At 31.4% G+C, this 21,137-nt stretch overlaps 1 protein-coding gene across 9 annotated transcripts in view; it reads left to right on the top strand.

Annotated features, from left to right (window-relative positions):
* Positions 1-21,137, top strand: part of LOC122630575 (mitogen-activated protein kinase-binding protein 1) — a 117,679-nt gene that overhangs the window by 40,424 nt on the left and 56,118 nt on the right. For 8 of the 9 annotated variants that reach the window (XM_043815189.1, XM_043815190.1, XM_043815191.1 and 5 more), the window contains exon 2: positions 4,445-4,653. In XM_043815189.1, the coding sequence (XP_043671124.1) occupies positions 4,570-4,653 (84 nt within the window). In that variant the 5' untranslated portion in view covers positions 4,445-4,569. Of the gene's footprint in view, positions 1-4,444; positions 4,654-19,861; positions 20,049-21,137 lie in introns of those variants that run through there. The other variant, XM_043815192.1, reaches the window with a different exon arrangement.

The raw sequence follows: 21,137 nt of genomic DNA, 5'->3' as shown, positions 1-21,137 counted from the left end.
TTATTTATTTATTTATTTATTTATTTATTTATTTATTTTGTTTGTTCTTCTTCAAATATCTAGAAAACACATTTATGCAGAAATCTTCGTTGCTATGGATCCCATTGTTTCTTTATGAGATTACATTTACAAAATAAAGTTGGCTCGCTTTGAATTCATCATTGATTTAAAGTTTCACGTTCCATAGACTACATTCTTTTCTCATTCGACTTCATGTGAGAAAATGTAGATACCGATGTATCGTATATAGGTATATAGAGTGAGTCAAATAACTTTCATACCCGAACATATACACACACATATCTTTTTTGTACTCTCCAATATCTAAAACAATGACAAGAATCTTTTCTCTCATAGATAACAATCTTCTTATAATTCTCCTTCTTCAGAAAATTTTTTTCTCTTTTCGTCCATTGTTAGAAATAAATAAGGGATAAAGTTGGCTCAGGTTTTATATTTAGCAATCGATTAAAAGTTTTTCGTTTAATATAGGGACAAGAGAAGAACCTTACTCTATTCCAATAATAAGAAAGTAGTGCTTTTAAAGAATCGATAAGTCGTACCGTGTTTCCTGCTGTAACAGACAACCTACATTTACTGTAGGCACACATTTGGATCGGCCTGGCAATAGCAAACGTTAACTTTCGTCGAATTGACGATATCCAATGCTCCGTTGCAAAAGGTTCAACGTTGTAAGAGAGAGAGAGAGAGAGAGACAGATAGACAAACAGAGAGAGAGAGAGAGAGAGAGAGAGAGAGAGAGAGAGAGAGAGATGAGATGAGATGAGATGAGATGAGAACAACTGGGAATCTCTTCTCGTTTTCCCCTCAATTTTCAAATACTTGGCAAGATACCAAACTCGCTTCATCGTTTTCGCGAGTGAAAGAGAAAAAGAAATAAAGAATCAAACAGAAAGAGAGCAAGAGAGAGAGAGATATAAAGCAACGTGGTGACTCTCGTCTCATTGGATGTATATTAATGGGCAAGGCTCATCAACGGTCCGTTAAGAACGAATTTAACGATCCTTCCAACGTATCGCACGGGTCACGCTTGTCCTACACTTTTGCAGCTCGTAAATCGTCGACGACGTCGTCGACAACGACAACGAGATGGTAGAGAAAGAGGAGGAGGAGAAGAAAAAGGGCGAATAGTAGTCCTTCTATCCCTCTCTGCTACTCACGAATTCGTCGTTTATCCGGCCAAATGCGCTCGACAATTAGAGGTGCAAACTGCACGTGGTCTAAAATGCATCAACTTAGGAACGAACATCGTTTCAACGAATCCCGTATGTTCCGTGTTATATATCTTTTTGGAGCTTGATAAACGCGATAATCTTCAAGAGAAATTTCCTCTTCCTCCTTAATGGTACTTACTCGTTTATTATTTATTTGTTCGGTTTATTTTTATTGATTAATGATTAATATTTTGTAAGATAAACGGTGTAAATCGTAGTACGATAATTTGTAATAAGATATCATTAAGTGATGGAACTGATTGGTATAAATAATTTAGTGTCATGGTTATTGTATTCGTTTTTTTATAAATAATTTTGTCGATATAAATAATGAAATGTCGGTATTGCGTTTAGGTTTATTCTAAATACTGACAAATTATTATATTTAGAAATATTCTAATTAAAATATCGACAGGGTTCGTGTTAATCGATTTAGTACTGATACACTTATATTACGTACTGATATTTTATTATTAATTTTGTTATAAATATCGATCGATAAACATCGAATTCATGTAAAATATTAATTAAAAATCTATTAAAATACTGATCGAATAATTAAAAAAGAAAAAAAAAAGAAAGAAAAAGAAAATACTTATTCAACAATATACATTGTTAAACGTATATTAAACTTCATACATCACCTTTCGATTTATTTATTCTTCTATTTATCTAACAAATTTTCAAGGATCTAAGAATATTTCATTATTTCTAATAAATTCGATCTAAGAAAAAACGAGATTGTCCAGTAATCATTTCAAGAGAATTCGTACGATTCGTGAACACGAGTCCAACGTGTTATCAGGGATGAATCTGATTGGTCGATCCTTGAATTGGAAGCATTAACAATTGAGGAGGAGGAATAGGAGGAGGAATAGGAGGAGAAGGAGGAGTGGGAGGATGAGAATGAGGATAAGGATGATAACATGGGTTTGAGGTAATCGATATCAAGCTCTCTGGATTACACGTCAAACACGCCCTTAGATAAGCGCAGATGTTCTCTCCTTCTTCCTCTTTTCCTCTCTCTGTCCTCTCTCTCTCTCTCTCTCTCTATCTATCTATCTAGCTATCTAGCTATCCATCTATCTTTCTCTCCCTCTCTCTCTCTCTCTCTCACTTCGTCTCTGTAGAACCCCTAGAATGCAGTCCTCCTCCTTGCGGTTCATGGCCAATGTCCATTGGAACGCGAAACGGGATACCACCCGCGATGTCATTCGATCGATCGATCTTCCTCCGAGAAAAACTTAGCGAAGTTAACACAGGAACAACCCTTTTTTCTCTCTCGACACGCTCGATTTTCTTACTACGAACTTGATATCGATAAATGAAAGGTAATATCCTAATACAAAAAACAATCGAAACAATAATATTCTAATAATTACTCACTGACGAATTAATAATCACGTTGTAAACTGAATTATTTGGTATATATCTATATACTTATTAGGAATCGAATATTTAGAAAAGCACAAATTTCCAAAATGAGGACAATTTTTATCGTAAATATTAGAAAACAATATGTCTGATATATTAACTCTTTTTAATACTTACCTCATATGTATCAGCTTTCTACTTTTAATATAATATAGATAAGACAAGTTGTATATGACAAGTTCCTTTAGATAAAACAGAAAGAAAAGATAAAATAGATAATCAAAGAAATATATATATATATATATATATATAGTATATAGTATATATATCCCGTAAGCAAACTCCTCTCTCTTCTAGTAAAGGTAACTGGAGTTAACCTGCGGTACCTGTTCACGCATTATCTTCCGTTAACTCTCTCGCATACCGTTATCCATTCGTCGTCTCTTTAACTTAAGCCAACTGGAAAAGCTGCTGCTCGCGAGACATGGAATTCGCGTAGGTCTTGATCTCCCACGATCGACCACCGACAAGACACGACATGACATGACACGACACGACACGACACAACACGACACAAGGCACACGCTGATTCTCTTGCATTGACTCTTACTTTCGCTCGTAACGAGCCTACTCTCTCTCTCTCTCTCTCTCTCTCTCTCTCTCTCTCTCTCTCTCTCTCTCTCTCTCTCTCTCTCCCTCTCCCTCTCCCTCTTTCTCTTTTTCTCTGTCTTTCTCTCTTTCTTCATGTATTCGTTTATAAAGTATCTACTTATGTATTCATACGTACTCACGATCCGTTTGCCTCTAAATTCTTTCTTATATCTCATTAAAATTTCATTCAATTTCTCTTTCTTGTCTCTTTTTTCTTTTTCTCTTTTTTTATTTTTAATTTATCACAATTGCATGAATTTTATTTATCTTACAAAAAGAAAAGGAGAGAAAGAAAAGTCGAATGAAAAGAGATCTCTCTTTGGAATTTGATTTTATAATATTTTAGAACTAATTTTTTTTTTTTTTTTGCAAGAAATTCGAAGGAGTTTTATTAAAGAAAATTCTTTTACTTAAACTTTCTACGAAATAGTCATTGAGATTAATTTCGTTTATCTTAAATTCATTTATCGTTGAGTCGTTCACGTTAACTATAGTCTACTATCACGTTAATTGTATTTTGGTAATGTTCCATTCATTTCTTTTTTTTTATTTTTGAGTTTTTAATTTATATAATCTCTTTCTTTTTTATAAATTTCGATAAATATCGATTGAAATTAATTTCATTTGCCTCGTTTTCCTTATTAAATCGTTCGAATTCCACTAGCTAGTTTTTTATATTTTTTAGAATTATTAAAAAAAAAAAAAGAAAGAAAGAAAACGAAAATAAAGAATGATGTTCACCTTAGTTCCGATCGTCACGCTCATTTTTCTCTTTCATCGTAAGCTAGGAAATAAATTTAATAGTAAAATATGCAAACCCTTATGGGAAAATTATCTTTTTCTTTTTTTTGTATTCTTTTGATTTATCGTTCGCCATTGAGCGTCGAAATTAATCATCTATAAAATCCATTGAAAATTTCATATAACCTCGTCGTATAATTTATGGTTGAGAAAGTAGAACCACCATCGTGTTATACAATGGCATTCAATAGAGAACGTGTAAATCCGAGCGAACGACATTATCACACGAATTTATAAATCCCCATTATACATTAATAGAGATATCAACGAACGACGATGATATTTTAATGATGGATTTTAAAAATATAAAAACATATATAAAACAAACATATATAAAACCAATTGATCTATTCACTCGTATTCTTTCGATTTATTTGTTTCAGAAGATGAAGTAAGAGACAAAAAAGGAGGGTGTCTCCCTTCAGGAATGAAATCTTGACGAGAGAGGAGAAGAAGAGAGAGAGAAAGAGATAGAGAGATAGAGAAAGAGAAAGATATATCAGTCGTCATGATGGAACCACCGTTAACCAGCAAGGTTCTGCGTGCTCCCAGCTTGAAAAGAGGTCAGGAGAACGTCAGGATACAGGACAGGGTGAGTAAATGAAAAAAAAAAAGAAAAAACGAAAGAAAGAAAAAAAGAAAGGAAAAGAGGAAGATAAAGACGAAGAAAAAAGAAGAAAGAAAAAGAGAAAGGGGTGAGAGAAGAAGGAGAGGAAAAAGTCGTCGAAAAAAATTTTCATTTTCTCGTTTCACTAAAGTATAAGAGTTGTGTAAGTATGTAAACACAAAAGATTCCACATACCGGAATGTATATACATATATATATATATATATATATATGTATATGTATATGTATATGTATATATATGCATCTATACGCATATCAGGTATGTATGTATGTATGTATGTACATATATAGACGGATTAGTTGAAAAAAATGTTTCAGTGGAACAAAATTTTCAATGGCAGTATCTCAGCATCAACTATAGAGATGAATGTATGTACTTAGATACGTCCTTGACCCTTCCCGTATACATTCGTCGAATACACAAAGAAAAAGATAGATAGATAGATAGATAGATAGATAGATAGATAGATAGATAGAAAAAAAAGAAAGAGAGACAGAATGAGAATAATTTTCTGACCATTGCTACCCATAGTTACGCCGAGTTAAAGCATCTATCTATAGACACAATAAGTAGGTCTTTACGTAATCCGTCGTCGATCATCGACGATCCCTTAGACGTGACTTTTTTCATTTTCTCTTTCTATCTATTTATCTATCTATCTCTATCTCTGTATATCGTGTCTCACGACAGAGAATTTAATTAGCAGACTGTTTAAAATTTATCCCCGTAACTCTGTCGAACAATCGACGAATTCCATTAGAATGCGAAACTAAACGTCGACGAGTTGCATATTCTTTTAACAATTTCTTCTTTGTGTTGTATTTTTCTTTTTTCTTTTTCTTTTCTTTTTTCTTTTTCTCTCTTCTTCTCTTCTCTTCTTTGTTGTCTATGATCAAAACGTTTCGACGGAAAGTTAAAGACGAGTTTCGTCGTGATCAACGAATCAATCTTTCTTTTTCTTTTTTTCTTTTTATCAACGTCTCCTGCATTTTAATTGGAAAGTCCATTTAAAAAAAAAAAAAAAAAAAAGATAAAATGAAATAGAAAGAAAATAAAAGGAAGATTTCACGTTCGAGAGGTATCCTTCGCGAAGAATAATTTTTATTGGTTCTTGATTAAAAAGAAAATTTATTGATAAAGAAAAAGGAAAACGTTTGTTATCGTAAATTGCACATTTCTCACCCCCCGTGTCTCTCTCTCTCTCTCTCTCTCTCTCTCTCTCTCTCTCTCTCTCTCTCTTTTTTCTTCTTTATCGTGAAACGTGAAACAATTCGTGTTAGAAAAAAAAAAAAAAAGAAAAGAACGATGCAGAAAGAAAGAGACAATTGAAATGTAGCGGATAACTCGTACGCGTTTTATTATCACGGCGAATACATCAAATAAAAGAAGCCTTGTGTGAACAACGCGATAGCCGGTCTCTTTCGTTTTGTTTTGTTTTCCTTTTTTTTTGTTTGCTTTTTTCTCTTTTTCTTTTTCTTTTTCTTTTTCTTTTTCTTTCTCTCCCCTCTCTATCTCTCCCAACAAACGGAAGGCCCCCAAGAGACAGACTATCTATCGGTGCAGTGTATGGAATCGTTCAACTCGTTCGAGTTGAAAACTCTTCTTTGATAAATCAAAACGTTTTTGTTTCGACGAGGTTTAAACTGAATTACGCGCGTGTCGTTCTATCGTTTGTGCAAAAAAAAAAAAGAAAAGAAAAAAAAATAGAATAGAAAAGAAGGAAAAAAAGGGTGACGAGAAAGAAAGAAGAGAGACGACAGAGATGGTGATGGTGGTATTGATGGTGGTGATGATTAATTAGCAAGCAAAATCGCATACAGTTTTGATGTATAAAGTCAGAAAATTAGTTTCCACGATGCTTCGTCGACATGTGTAATGTTTCTCTTTTACGAAATATCGTAGATGTTAGCCAGTTAAATTAACAGTTAGAGTAGTTGGTAAAATATCGACAAAATTTTAATGCGACGAAATTAAGATCAACGTCATCGTATCGTTTAACAAATTACTTGTGTACATACGTACGTACGTATGTATGATGTATGTACACAAGTATCTATATATATATATGTGTGTGTGTATGTATGTAAGTATATGTAGGTACATATGTATTACACATATACCCATCTACAAATTCTAAAAGTAAATTAGCGTAACTTATCTCAATGAATGTTATCGAGAGAATACGAATAATCGCGTATAATTTGATTAACCTTGCCGACTTTCCCAATGATTAATGTTACAATTTTACACATGAGAGAAACGACTAAAACACCATTTCAGTCTATAACGGGAAAGTATATATATATATATATATATATATATATATATATATATATATATATATATATATAAAAGAAAAAAAAAAAGAAAAAACTGCCAAATCGATGATTTATTCGTAGAAAGTACGGATATAAGCGCAAAGATTACATATTATGCATACATATATAATATCTACTGCAATCTACGAATGAGCACGATCGATAAAAACCTTTCAATTATTATCGCCATAGGAAAACTGTAATCGGGATAAAAAACTAAAAAAAGAAAAGAAAAAGAAAAAGAGGGAACGTTAATGGCACTCGATAAGATGCACTTTTTTAATGCGCTCCTTGATCGAACGCCGGAAGGATGAATTTAATAATAATAATAATAATAATAATAATAATAATAGTAATAGTAATAGTAATAGTAATAGTAATATTAATCTCGAAATAGCGCTTGGCCTTGAGATTAGCGAAGCATAGATCGAGGTCACGATTGAAAGTCTTTTCAATAGCGGATTAGATTGTGACGTTGACAGAGACAACAATGGTCGGACGCAATTTTACATCTCTTCGATGCACCGGATGCGTTCTTCGTTCGCGACAGTGCAGAAACTTCGTCATTGACGTCACGATGATTTTCTTATTCTTTTCCTTTCCTTTCCTTTCTTTTCTTTCTTTTTTTTTTTCTTTTTCATTTTTCTAAACTCCCCTCGCCCACTCTATCTCTCTCTTTCTCTCTTCTTCTTCTTCTTCTTCTTCTTCTTCTTCTTCTTCTTCTTCTTCTTCTTCTTCTTCTTCTTCTTCTTCTTCTTCTTCTTCTTTCATCATTCCGATCATAGATATTTCGCATGTGGGCCTTGGATCGCGTTCTCTTCGCACGTTGCACTTTGCATCCTGCATTCCACGTTCGGTCGTCTCTCTCAAAGCTTCTTTCCCTCCCTTTTCTTCACGCCCCTCGCCACTTTTTTTCTTATTCTTCTTTCACCTTCTTCCTCCTCTTTACTTTCCTCTATCTCTCGTCGAAAAGCGTCCTCCTCGTGTCCTCGACGAGATCGGATTACGTCTACGCGAGCCGCGCGACGTATGCGGATGCAGATATGCGGCTGCACCTCCTCTCTCGTCACGTGCAAGATGCCTTCCACCTACGTATCGAGGACGCCTCGTATTTCCACGTTATTGTCCATTTCTTTTTTATTTTTCCTTTTCCTTTTGCTTTTGCTTTTCTTTCCTTTTTGATCTCCTTTCCATGGAAATGTAGCATGCCAATTTTATATTATGTTATTTTCTCTATGAAATCGATACGATTTATTTTACATATGTATGGATATACACACACACACACACACACATTATTTGTATGAACAGTGTATTGTGTGTGTGAGTGTATCTTGTTCACACTCATGTATACAAGTATTTTATATTTGTACATATAACGTAGATATACATATATATATGTATACGTGTAGATAGGCCAAAAAAGTCAACACTCGCGACATAAGCGATAATCGAAATTTCTTCCTTACCGACATACTCGTCGCGTAATAGACATTATCGACAAGCGTCCTCTATTCGTTTAGACTTTAATCGACATATCGATTCGTTATATCGGTAAAACAGTTTCACGTTTAATTCAATATTTTGAATAAAATAATTGTAATTAACATTGAGAGGATAATTGTTCGATAATTGCATGATTTCATTGGATTTTCTTATGGAAAGCGATAGGATTTTCCATATACGAAGAACGTTAAACGATGCTGTAATATAAATGAATGAATGTTAACGTTATAGCAATTATTCTTCTTTTTTTTCTTTTCTTTTTATTTCTTTCATTTTTTCTTTTTAAGTACAGAGTTTCTCCTCAAAAATTACAGTCTTTCAGGAATGTCTCAATGTCGAATCGTACTAAGCATCGTAATAAACGCGTTCTAATGTAGGTAATTTTTATGAGATATGCGTTAGATTAGGATAGATAGGCTATTTCATCGTAATATTAAATAACTTCTTTAAGTAATGGATCGAGCTACTCGAATTGTATTTCTCCCTTCTCCCCACGTTGTTTTTTATTTTCTCCTTCTTTTAATTTAAAGATACTTATTTGCCAAGCGTCGTCGTGTGTCGAATAAGCAATTGTGTGTAAATTAACGCGTGGGAAGTTGCCTCGCATCTCAACAGTTAAGAAGGACGAATTTTAGAGACGAGTGATAGTCCGCTTTTATTTCTTCTCCTTCTTTTTTCTTTTTTTTTTCTTTTTTTTTTTTTACTCTTTTTATGATTAATTCCAACGATATATCAGGGTCGGAATTTCAATTGGCAATCTCGACTTATTATTTCTTTAATGCGATATCTGATTTGACCTACTTTCGTACACGTCATCTTTCCTCGTAGAATTAATATATATGATCTATTAATAATACCTCAAAGAAATATTTCGAAATCGATCGAAAAATCGAAAAGTACTTACACGTTATGATTACAATTACTTTCAATGATTTTTCTTGTACGTTTATAATGAAAAAAAAAAAAAAATTAAATTTATATGATTGCATCGTTATTACGAAATCTATCTTGTAAATTGATTACTCGTGAATATATTTTGCATTCTGCAAAGTTTCTCGATAAACATTATTCTGTTCTTGTTTATTTTATTAATGGATCGAGCCACTTACTTTTCGTTATATTTTATCTTTTTTATCGGAAAAATTTTCCGCTCTATTCGACTACACTTAGAAAGGAAAAATATAAGGACATAATAAATCCGTCATCGTACATTGCATTTTAATTTTCGATGAATATTTTCGTACACTGGAAACATCATTGAAATAAAAAAATATTATTATTGAAGAAAAAAAAAAAACATTAGTATTATTCTATACTAAATTGACGTTGTTATCATTGTAAAATACAAGTGAATATTATCGTCAATATTTTTTCTTTCTCAATAAAATTTAAATATTTTTTCTCACAAGTCATAATTAAGATCTTTGAATAATTTTTATAAAATATTCCAAGTCGTATGACTTATAAATTGAAGAAAAAAAAAGTAAAAAAAAAAAAAGAAAAAAAGATATATAACCACATATTTTTACATGATACTCGTAAAACGTGTTTAATATGTAAAACAGTTTCATTCGTTCGAACGAGATTTCTTCGTTGCATAAAAGCAAAGATATTGAATGGTTTTTCTTTTTTTTTTTTTTTTCTTCTTCATCAGAAATGAAACATTTTATAATTTAGATACTTATAAAAAGATTTACATTCTAACAGCAACTAAGTAGATATTTTAAGAAAATATTTCTTAACGTAATAGAAAAAAGAAAAATATGTTTTAATAATTATGCAAATGTGCTAATCTAAATATTACAATCTCGAATAAAAAATAAATAAATATATACATATTTAATAAATAAATAAATAAATAAATAAATAAATAAATAAATATATATATATGACTTAGATATACGACTTGATCATAATAATTGTAATAATTACATGGCACGCGTATGTACATATGTAAGTTCGATAAATTGTTGAGAGGATCGCGGAAGAAAAGTAACGGAAGTGATGAGAAAAAAGCACGAAGATGAATTAAAAAAAAAAAAAAAAAAAGAAAAATAGAGAGAGAGAGAGAAGAATAATAATCGTTGGTACAATCATCGAGCCACTGCAATCGAGGTTCGCGATCGAGGTACTGAGAGATGCATCCACCAGGTGCATCTCTCTCCGAGTAGTAGGTAGGTAGGTAGGTGCAAGTGCGTTGACCGGTATCGGCATACTTGCAGTTTGCCTGACCCACGGGTGCTTTTACTTTTTATCGAATCGGCCAATGCCATTGCGGCTTTGGCAAGGTGGACAACTGAATTTTCTTTTCTTTTTTTTTTTCCCCGAATTTTTTCTTTTTTCTTTTTATAACAAGCGAACTTCCTCGACGTTAATGCATTATTGCATTACGAACTTCTTAATGCACGTAACGCAACATGTATGGATTCTGTAGAAAAGACAGACAGAGAGAGAGAGAGAGAGAGAGAGAATGAGTGAATAAGAAAGAGTGAGAGAAAGATGGAAAGATGTTCACTCGCTTGCACATGTAACGGTACGACAACATCAACGATTGTTTCGAGTCGATGCTCGACCTCTGGCCGAGCATGCTATGAGTGCAGATGTCTCGATCGATCATCAGAGCTCTAAGACTCTCTCTCTCTCTTTCTCTCTCTTTACGGCGTTTGTGCCTCCTACCGATCGTCTGCCTAATGAACACCCGTTACAACGATGCTAATTCGTATAGAGATTTTATGGAAAAGCGAAAGAAAGAAATGATCCTCCTTTTCGATTTCTTCTTCTTCTTCTTCTTCTTTTTCTTCTTCTTTTCCTTCTTCTTCTTGGTTTTTTCTTTTTTCTTTTTAATTTTTACTATTCGTGTTATGATTATTATATTTATTAATCATTCGTTAGATCCAAGGTTTATCTCGTCGTTATTAACTTTGGTCGATTTGATTTATAGGATCTATTTATATGGATTGATTTATATTTTCATTTATATTTTTTTTACTTCGTTTCTTATAATTTCTCTCCTTTCTTTTTTATATATTTATTTATTTATTTATTTATTTATTTATTTTTGTTAGTTACTCACAACTCCCGTTCAATACTAGTCTCGTTATTTTATTAATTCCTTTTTTAATCTATCAATCATACGTTAAATTGTCGTAATCTTTTTATCGTAATTATTACTTATATCTTTATTACTATTATTATCTTATTTATTTATTCTTTAATCTTTGTCATTATTATGTATTATTTATTCTATAGGGAAGATTTCGATAGCGAGTTCTGATTTTCCTTTTCTTTTTTTTTTTCTTTTTCTTTTTAATTCTTCTCTTACGAATAACGATTTAATGTAAAAAAAAGGATGGTATTGAAAAAAAAAAAAATACATATTCGTAAAGTGTCGGATAAAAAAGAAGAAAAAAATAGTTGGGGGTATTGATTCAAGGAGAAAGGTTAGCTCTCCGAGTGGACAGTACGGGCTAAAACAAACCTTTTAGCGATTATTACATCGTCGTTCAGCATTCGATCGGACACACCTTTCTCCGCGCACGCCACGTTTTCAAACTCATTTTAGTCTTTATCTTCTTTTTTTCTTCTTCTTTTTCCTTTTTCTTTTTTCACTTTTCTTCTTTCATTAACCTCCCGCTGTTGGGGTCCGAGTTAATAGAACTGCACCTTAACATGCGACACGATATTTCTTAGCACGGTGATACTGTACATAAATAATTATATATATATATATTCATGCATGCTATTTACTTATTTATTTATTTATTTATTTATTTATGTGTTTTCCTTTTTTATTTGTTTTCTTCTTTTTCTCATTAATTTCAATACATATGTATCATTTATTATTCAATTGAATGTGTATATTACCGTTCGAAGAAAGTAAGAAATACGTCGTTAAAATAAAATCAATTTTTCTTTATATATATATATATTCTTTTTTCTTTTTTTTTTTAATTTTTTTTGTTTACAATAGGTACCTAATGTTCGTACAACGTTACAACATATGCGCGACCGTTTCAAGCGTGACACGAAATAGACGAAAGAAATGTCGAGGCGCGTGCGTGCATTCGTAACGCAAATTAATTGTGAACGGGTGAATGCACCGTTACGAGCACCTTCCGTGATGCGTTATGGCAATTTCGTTGAATTCTCATAGAGCGACTCGGCACAGCTAATACCGGAAGATGATGCCGTCCTTTGCTCTAACGGATCTATGAACTCCCGACGATGGGTGGATCAATGTCTCGAACTAATTAAACGATCTCTCAGAGATCCTACTTTTGTAACTATATTTCTCTCTTTATCTCTCTATCTTTTTATCTTTCACTCTCATCTATTTTCTCATTCTCTTAGTTGAGATAAATTTTTAGTACTATGTTCTCTCTCTTTCTCTCTCTCTCTTATTTTATCACAAAGAATAAATTTTCAATACTCGGCCAGAATAAATTTTCAGTATTGTTATCTTTTTCTTTGTCTTTCTCTGTTTTTCTGTCTGTCTGTCTCTTTCTATCTATAAATCGTTCCGAATCATGAAATAAGTTATTCATTGATCCTTGAATAATTAAACGTGAACAAAGCGAGACAATTCTGTTCGTGTTACGTGAATAAATCAAAGCATTGACTTTTGTTTTACGATCAAATGGTTTATAGTATATTATTACATGTCTCTGAAAGGATGCATGGAAAGAAAAGGAAAGAATAAAGAAAAAAAGAGAATAAAATAAATTTTAATTCGTCCGTTTTTTTTTTTTTTTTTTTTACATAGGATTGTTTATAAAATTTTTAATTGCATCGAAAGATACTTGAATATTTAAAATTCGTGCGTACGAATGATTGATGTATTACAAAAAAAAAAAAGAAGAAAAGAAAAGAGAAAATATCAAAAAGAAAGAAGAAATTAATTGATTAAAATCGATTTTAATTTATGAAACATTAATATAAGATCAAATCGTAAGAGTATGATCTATCGATAGATCAAATATCAAACGGAGGAGTATAATCGATGAATTTGTTTAATCAATTTAATCAATACTTTATCTAATGTTTCAATAATATCATTTTTGTTATACATTTGAAAAAATTAAAACAATACTTTTTAATAAGACTAAAGTGTACGACAATGACGAAGACACCTCTGTTTTTTCATTTTTTAAAAATTATAACTAAATGAACACTATAATTTAAATGAATATTAAGAAGTATTAGATTTTCCTAAAATTTATTTTAGTAATCAAAATGTTTTAAGATTTAATGAAAACAATTTACATTCGCTAGAATCATATCATTTCGATAAAAGTAAACGTATTAAATTTTGCTTTTTTTTTTCTTTTTCTTTTTCTTTTTCTTTCGTTAGAAACTGAAATGAATTATGACTCTCATATTTTTATGACTCTCATAATGAAAAGTAAGGATAATGCTCGATCGATACTGCAGTTTGGTCGCACCTTATCTCTCTTTTTTCCTTTTTCATTTCTTTTTTTCTCTTCTTTTCACTTATTTTCTTTTTTTTTTCTGCGTCATAATGCCTTTAGGGACGAACCATCGTCGCTGCTTGGTATCGTTAGTTATGACGTGCGATAAATAGCGATACGAGTTTAGCGTCGACGATTATGTATCGAGTGACAAAATGCGTCAAACCATCGTCACGCCTACCGTGAGCTATCAAAGAAATGAGAAAAAAGATAATAATCATACTTTTTTTTTTTTTTTGATGAGCTCGATTTTGTATTTCTTTTCTTTTTTGGTTTTCTCAGTACAATTCAGTTTACATTTATAACAAAGTTTGTTCGATAATCGATACTATAATTAATTATAATATTTATAATAATTATATATATATATATGTAATTGTAAATATTGTAATAATCCGTACGATTTTCTATACATTTATATATTATAATATTTTGTATTATAAGTTATATATAGATGTTTCATAATTAAATTATATTCATATATTTGAAATTAGCTCGTGCGATTTGTTATATACATACAACGTTAAATTCGACTTAGATTATTTTTATAATTATTGACATAATAATCAATGAAAAAATAAATTAATAAATTACAATCTTTTTTTATTTTTTTATTTTTTATTTTCGTCATTTATATGCGAGATCGCGATGACGCACAAGAAGATACGAGCTGCATTTAATGACAGCCATAGGAATCATCGAAACGTTCGCGTTAAAATCCTCTCTACGTCGACAGATTTTCCAAACGAATTTTTTTTTCGACGTCTAAAACTCTCGTAAGCCTTTAAAAGACCCAACGAGATTATTTATATCACGATTATCTTGACGGAAATATCCGAGTTAATTGCCACTAGATAAATACGTGTATACCTACATGCCAAAAGTTTCACTTTCGTAAGATTAAAAAGCATCTTTATCACTTTTTTATCTTTTCTTTTCTTTCCTTTTCTCTTTTTTGTTTTTTTTTTCGTTTTTGTTCCTCATTTCTTTTTTTATTTTCGACGAAGCTTCTCCCAGAGTGATTTGGAATCCGCGAAGCGTGTAACTCGGGTAAAAGTAACTTATGCTTGCTTCTTCTCACTTTTTAAAAAACTTTTACTATCATAATCTACGACGTAAATAGAACGAGTAATCACGATTGAATTTAAATCGATCGTACGATCCTGTTGCATTTTAAACGAATGTAAATTCAATAATTTCGTTGCTTAGTTAATTAGTAGATAATATTGATCATTAAAAATAACAACGATTGATTGATCAAAGACGTATGTTGGTCAAGGATTAACAATTAATTTATAAACGATTACGTTCTAAGGATATGTCAATGAATTTAAGATAAAAGAAAAAAGTTAAAGGAAATAAATAACAACAAAATAATTATAAAAAACAAGAAAATAAAGATCCAAAGATCGTCATCGTCGTCATCAGCATATTGACTTGGAATGATCTTTACGATTGAGAAAGCCAAAGAATAGAAAGAGACAGGGAGAAACGATTACGCCCTCGGAGAATCGATACTCTCTCGATGGATTCTTTTTCCTCGAACAAAATCGACGACGCAGCGTTTGCTCAAATCGTGGGCTGGTACGATTTAGTATTCTCCGACCTTAAAGATCGGGGACGAGTGCCTCACCAAAGTGCCCACGTAATTTTCATCAGAATTTCAACGATCCAGAAACTTCGTAAACGTTGATATTTATCCGTGAATATGAATCCATTCTGTAATTGATTCTTCTCTCTAATGTTATTATCTAATAAATTTAAGGAGTCACATAAGTCTTTCAAAAAAGTAGAACAATTGTTATGACTATTTTCTTTTTTTCTTCTCTCTCTCTCTCTTTTTTTCTTCTTCTTTGCATGTAATTTATTTTAATAAGAAAAATATTATAAAATATTTGCAACAAGGAAATAAATAAATTGGGACAATTCATTATTTTCTTGGAATCATTGATGTCGAAGGAAGCAGAATCGTTTTGTACTATGTTAGTTACGCCAAAAAGATCTTCTCTGAGTATTATCAAAAATGGAAAAAAGATTTATAGACAGCTCTCAATGTACATTAAAAAAAAAAGGGGGGGAAAGAAAATAAATTAGTCTCCTTGAAGAAAATTTTTAATATTTTTATTTAATAATGAAGGTACGAGAGAATTGAATTTTGTTCTGGGATTCACGATAAAGAAATTTCGATAGGTTTTTAATGATTTAGAAAAAAAGAAAGAAACTATGGTTCTTAACAAAAAAAAAAAAAAATTCCGCTATTAGAAAGTTTAGATAACGATATGAGAAATAATAACGACCAAATTTCTTTTTGGTCAGTTCAATAATTTTTCAAAATATTCAATGACACCGATTTGGAAAATATAGTTTTGAGAAAACAGCGTTTAAAGTTGTAGATACGTCTATAATAAAATGTCGAACTTGGCAGGTTCGATTTAAAAGAGTTGTAACTTTATCAATTTTCAGAATTTTCTTATAGAGATTTTCAAAGAAAATTTTTAACAGGATAATACTAAAAACAATACTAAAACTAATACTAAAAATACTACAAATATTTTTAAATCGATCGTTCATTTTTCCAACTTTTTAGGCGTATGTGACTTTTTAAATAAACGTAAAAAAAAGAAAAAAAAAGAGAAATAGAGAAAGAAAAAGATCTCTTTTAATTTATCTATTATATGAATCATTTATATTTTTTACTTAATATTTCATTTATTCATTTATCTGTATTCATTTCCAACCAATATCGAGATTACAAATACGATTAAAAGATATTTCTATGAAACAAAGTATATTATTACATACTATCTATTCGATACTATAGTAATATTCATCGATAATTGCTTCCTGATAATGTTAATTACTTAAACTTAGATACGTACTGGTAATATACACACACACACACACACGTGTATGTATATATCGATCGTCAGTCGTAACAACATAACGTAACGCTCATTACATTATCGCATGAAGTAATCATCTCGATCTTGGATCAGATAACATCGACCGTAGTAGTTGATTCAAGTGAAATTCTAACGGACTCGTTCAGTACAAAAAGAACGTTCGAACGTGTTTCTCTTGAAAGACGAGCTCGAACATCTTCTATTTTTCTTCTATGATCGAAAATAATCGAAATATCTTACGACGAAACTTGTTAAAAATGAAAGGAAAGTTAGGACCAAATAAATAACTAAATAAAAGAGAAGACTAATGAAATCATTGGCGCGAAAGAAAAAGAAAAAAAAAAAACCACGAATCATTTATTTCCAAAACGTTCCTAATAAGAAATAAAAAAATAATAATAAAAAAAAGAAAAAAAAAGAATAAAATCGTCGTTTGAGAAAGCAGACATTTTCAAAATTTTCATTAACAATAAAAATGAAGAAGAAAGAAATAATAAAGCGAGTATCATAAGTAAAAGAAAGAGAGATAGATACAAAAATATATATATATAATAATAATAAAAAATAAAAAAAGAATGAAAATCTATATCGTTTATATTAGAAACATACGTAATATAAATATATGTAAGGTAAAAGAATAGAAGATACGTCGTATATTGTATATATAAGACGGAAGAGTTTGTCGTCGGTGGTGGGGATAGATTGGGTGGTAGGGTGGGGGAAGCGAGACGTTCGGATAGGTAGTAGGAGGACAAACGGTTCAGTAGAGAGTCGGACGTCCGCCGTGGTACGTCGTTCTGCTTTGTTTCTCGCGTTTCTTTCTCTTTCTCTCTCTCTCTCTCTTTCTCTTTACGCACACATACATTCTCTCTCTCTCTCTCTCTCTCTCTCTCTCTCTCTTTCTCTCTTTCTCTCTTTTTCTCTCATATCTTATTAATTTTCGATTACGTGAAAATCATTTCCTATTCTCTCGCACACGTACGAACATTATTCGTTATATTACTCGTCAAGAAGAAAAGGATCAAATTTTTGGACCAATATTTGCGTGCTTATATATGCGTATGCGTATTCTGCGTGCATGTGTGTGTCGTGTCGTTCGAGAATGTGAAAAAAAGAAAGAACAAAAATCGAGTTCGTTATTCTTCGATTCGTGGAATGTGAAGGAGAAGAAGTGATATTATTCTTTTCCCAGGGATGAAGAGGAAGAGGCTTAGGAAAGAAAGAAATAAAAGTAGAAGAGAACAATAAGTGAAATATTTAGGAAAGTAAATGGAAACATTTTAACGTCGTAGGAAATCAAATTGCGTTGTTTAGAATAGTTGGCTTAATGAATCTTGTTCGGTTACACGCAATAAATAAATAAATGTGTGTAAGCGATCGATCGATGACATTCCCAGAGGTCAACGGCTTTTTGCGAACAAGATGAAGGACGATAGATGAATTAGTCGATAAGCTATTATTTCTTATACTCTGCGATACGAAACAATAATTAAATGTGTAAATATTTCTTTACACGTACGTAAAGTAGTAACACAGACGACATTGTAACACGTACGAGAGATACACACAGTTTGTGCGTGATCAAGGTGTCGTGTGAATTTTTGATCGACTGTATACTTGTATGTACGTTGTACGTATATACGTAGTTTTCCGTGTGTATCGTCGCGTCGTAGTATATCTCTTTCTCTTTTTTCATTTCTTTTCTCGTTAACACAGACAAAATTGTTAGGTCTTTTAAAGATGCAGGATGCACACGAGCGAGAATGGCGTAAGGCACAGCATTTAAAATCGTTGTATCTCATGGAAAAGGAAAGGAAAGGAAGAATTTAAAATTTATTTATACATTTGTCGCTCGTTAGAATTTTTATTTTATTTTGTTCCGTTTCTTTCTTTTATCTATTTATTTTATTTATTTATTTTTTTTTTCTTTCTTTCTTCAATTTTTCTTCGCGTTCGTTCATATCCAACGTTCGCTTGTGATTTTTTTTTTCAGCTTATGACTCGTATTTAACGATCGTACACTACGCGTACGTTACTATTTTCTTCTTATTCTTATTACTATTACTATTATCATTATTGTCGTTATTATTATTATTATTATTACTATTATTATTACTATGATTATGTCGCGAGAAAATTCGTTAATTGAATCGTAAATTAATGGTATTCACGTATAAATGGATTGTAACTTGCGATTAATAAATCCTCTTTACTTAGAGAATATTACAAAACGTTTTAAGCTCGAATCGTAAAAGGAAGAAAAAGAAACACACACACACACACACACGTAGGTACGCAAGCGCGTATATTATACTATACACGTATAATCGTATACACGTATCTTCGCACACGTACACGGGCGAACAAGAAAAACACGACGATCATAAACGTACGAACACAAGATTAATTAAATCTTGCCAGTGTAAATGCGTAGATCGTGCTAACGTGATCCACGATCCGCGACGCTTACGTAACCAAGACGAAGCTCGTTTCATCCGGAAGTAGGAGGACCACTTGGAGCGTGAACTCCGAAACGATCGATTTTCTTCTCCTAACTTTACTTTTTCGTTTGGACAAGAAACAAAACATTCGATCGTAAGTGTGATCTTTCGAAAACGAAGGAAAAAGGAAAAGAAAAGATTCGAAAAAAAGAAGAAGAAAGAAGAAAAACAAGTTTTTATACGAAGATTTAGTTTGGTCCGATCGAATTCTGATCGATCGATCGATTGATTGATATCTTATTTTTTTCCTCTTCTTTCTCGATGTTATTACGAAAAAGGAAATCCACGAAGCAAGAAGTCCGGATATGTGCGAACTGATGGCGGCTACCCGGTGACCGAGAAACGCAATTGCAACGCGTGCAACGAACGAATCGAGAAAACGCTTGAAGAAATAAAGAGAGATAGGGATAGATAGATGGATGGATAGATAGATAGATAGATAGATAGATATATAGATATATATATAGCTAGATAGATAGATAGGGATAGTTGTAGAGATAGAGAGAAGAGAGAAGAGAGAGAGAGAGAAAGAGAAAAGGAAAAAAGAAGGAAAAAAAAGGTGGGCGAACGATAAGAGGAACAACGTGTGAAAAATGGCTTTAATAGCTCCAAGAAACAGCTCTCCAGTTGTACGCGACAAGGAGAATATTCCGGCCTACGACGTATGTATAGTATTTTCATATCTTTGTTTATATATTTACACACACACACATATATATATATATATATTTATGCATGTATGTATGTATATATGTATAGAATAATTACGTATTTCTCTATAATATCTTAATTTTATTTCAACGATTATCATCTTGTATTTAACTATTAACGTCTTCTTAGTTGAAAGTTGTTAGCATTATTATTTTCTTTCGAGAGAGAGAGAGAGAGAGAGAGAGAGATAAAAAAGAATGACAGAAGAAAAAAGATCGTTTGACAAAAAAGATTTATCATATATACGTGTACACACGTATATATAAATATATATATATCTGTATATATATGTATGTATGTATGTATGTATATGTATTTGTTCATCTTTTCATCACTTTTCTTTTTCTAGTCACGCTATATCGTAATATGTAAGTAACTACATATGTAGATACGAGTGTTTCTTTATTCGTCTTGCTCATTCTAACAATACGTTTCGAACTATAAAAGGATGTTCGATATAATACGAAAAATACACAGAAATGTGTGTATGTGTGTGTATATATATATATATATATATATATATATATATAAGGATTTACATTGGTATTTAGTCATAAACGATGGTAATGTCACGGTCGTCCTATTCCTCGATATACGGGCGAACTAATGTGTCTCCTTTAATAGATTTACATTTAACGCATCGTTGACCTACAAAGGAAAACTAGGAAGCGAAAAAACGAAGCCTCGCTGATAAATTCTTTAAGTTATACATATATATCTACCTCTATATATATAATCTATCGTGCTGTATAAAGATCAAACACTCGGCTAGTTTCTATATACACACGTATTGACAGTTACTATACATATATATATATTCGTTTTTTCATATCAATATATATATATATATATATAATTTTCTTTAAATCACAGTTATCCAATTAACGATCGTTAAACATGTTTGTTTCTTATATATCTATACATATTCTAAAATACATATTCGATTGAAGATATTTCATTCAAGTTTTATTCGATAAATGAATTGATTATATTAATCGAACGAACTCTACGTAACTTACTTTTCAAATAAAAAAAAAAAA

This window comes from Vespula pensylvanica, chromosome 7 (genome assembly GCF_014466175.1).
Source record: "Vespula pensylvanica isolate Volc-1 chromosome 7, ASM1446617v1, whole genome shotgun sequence".
Lineage (NCBI taxonomy): Eukaryota > Metazoa > Arthropoda > Insecta > Hymenoptera > Vespidae > Vespula > Vespula pensylvanica.
The sequence above is the reverse complement of the archived record's forward strand: the minus strand, read 5'-3'. Positions and strand labels throughout refer to the sequence as shown.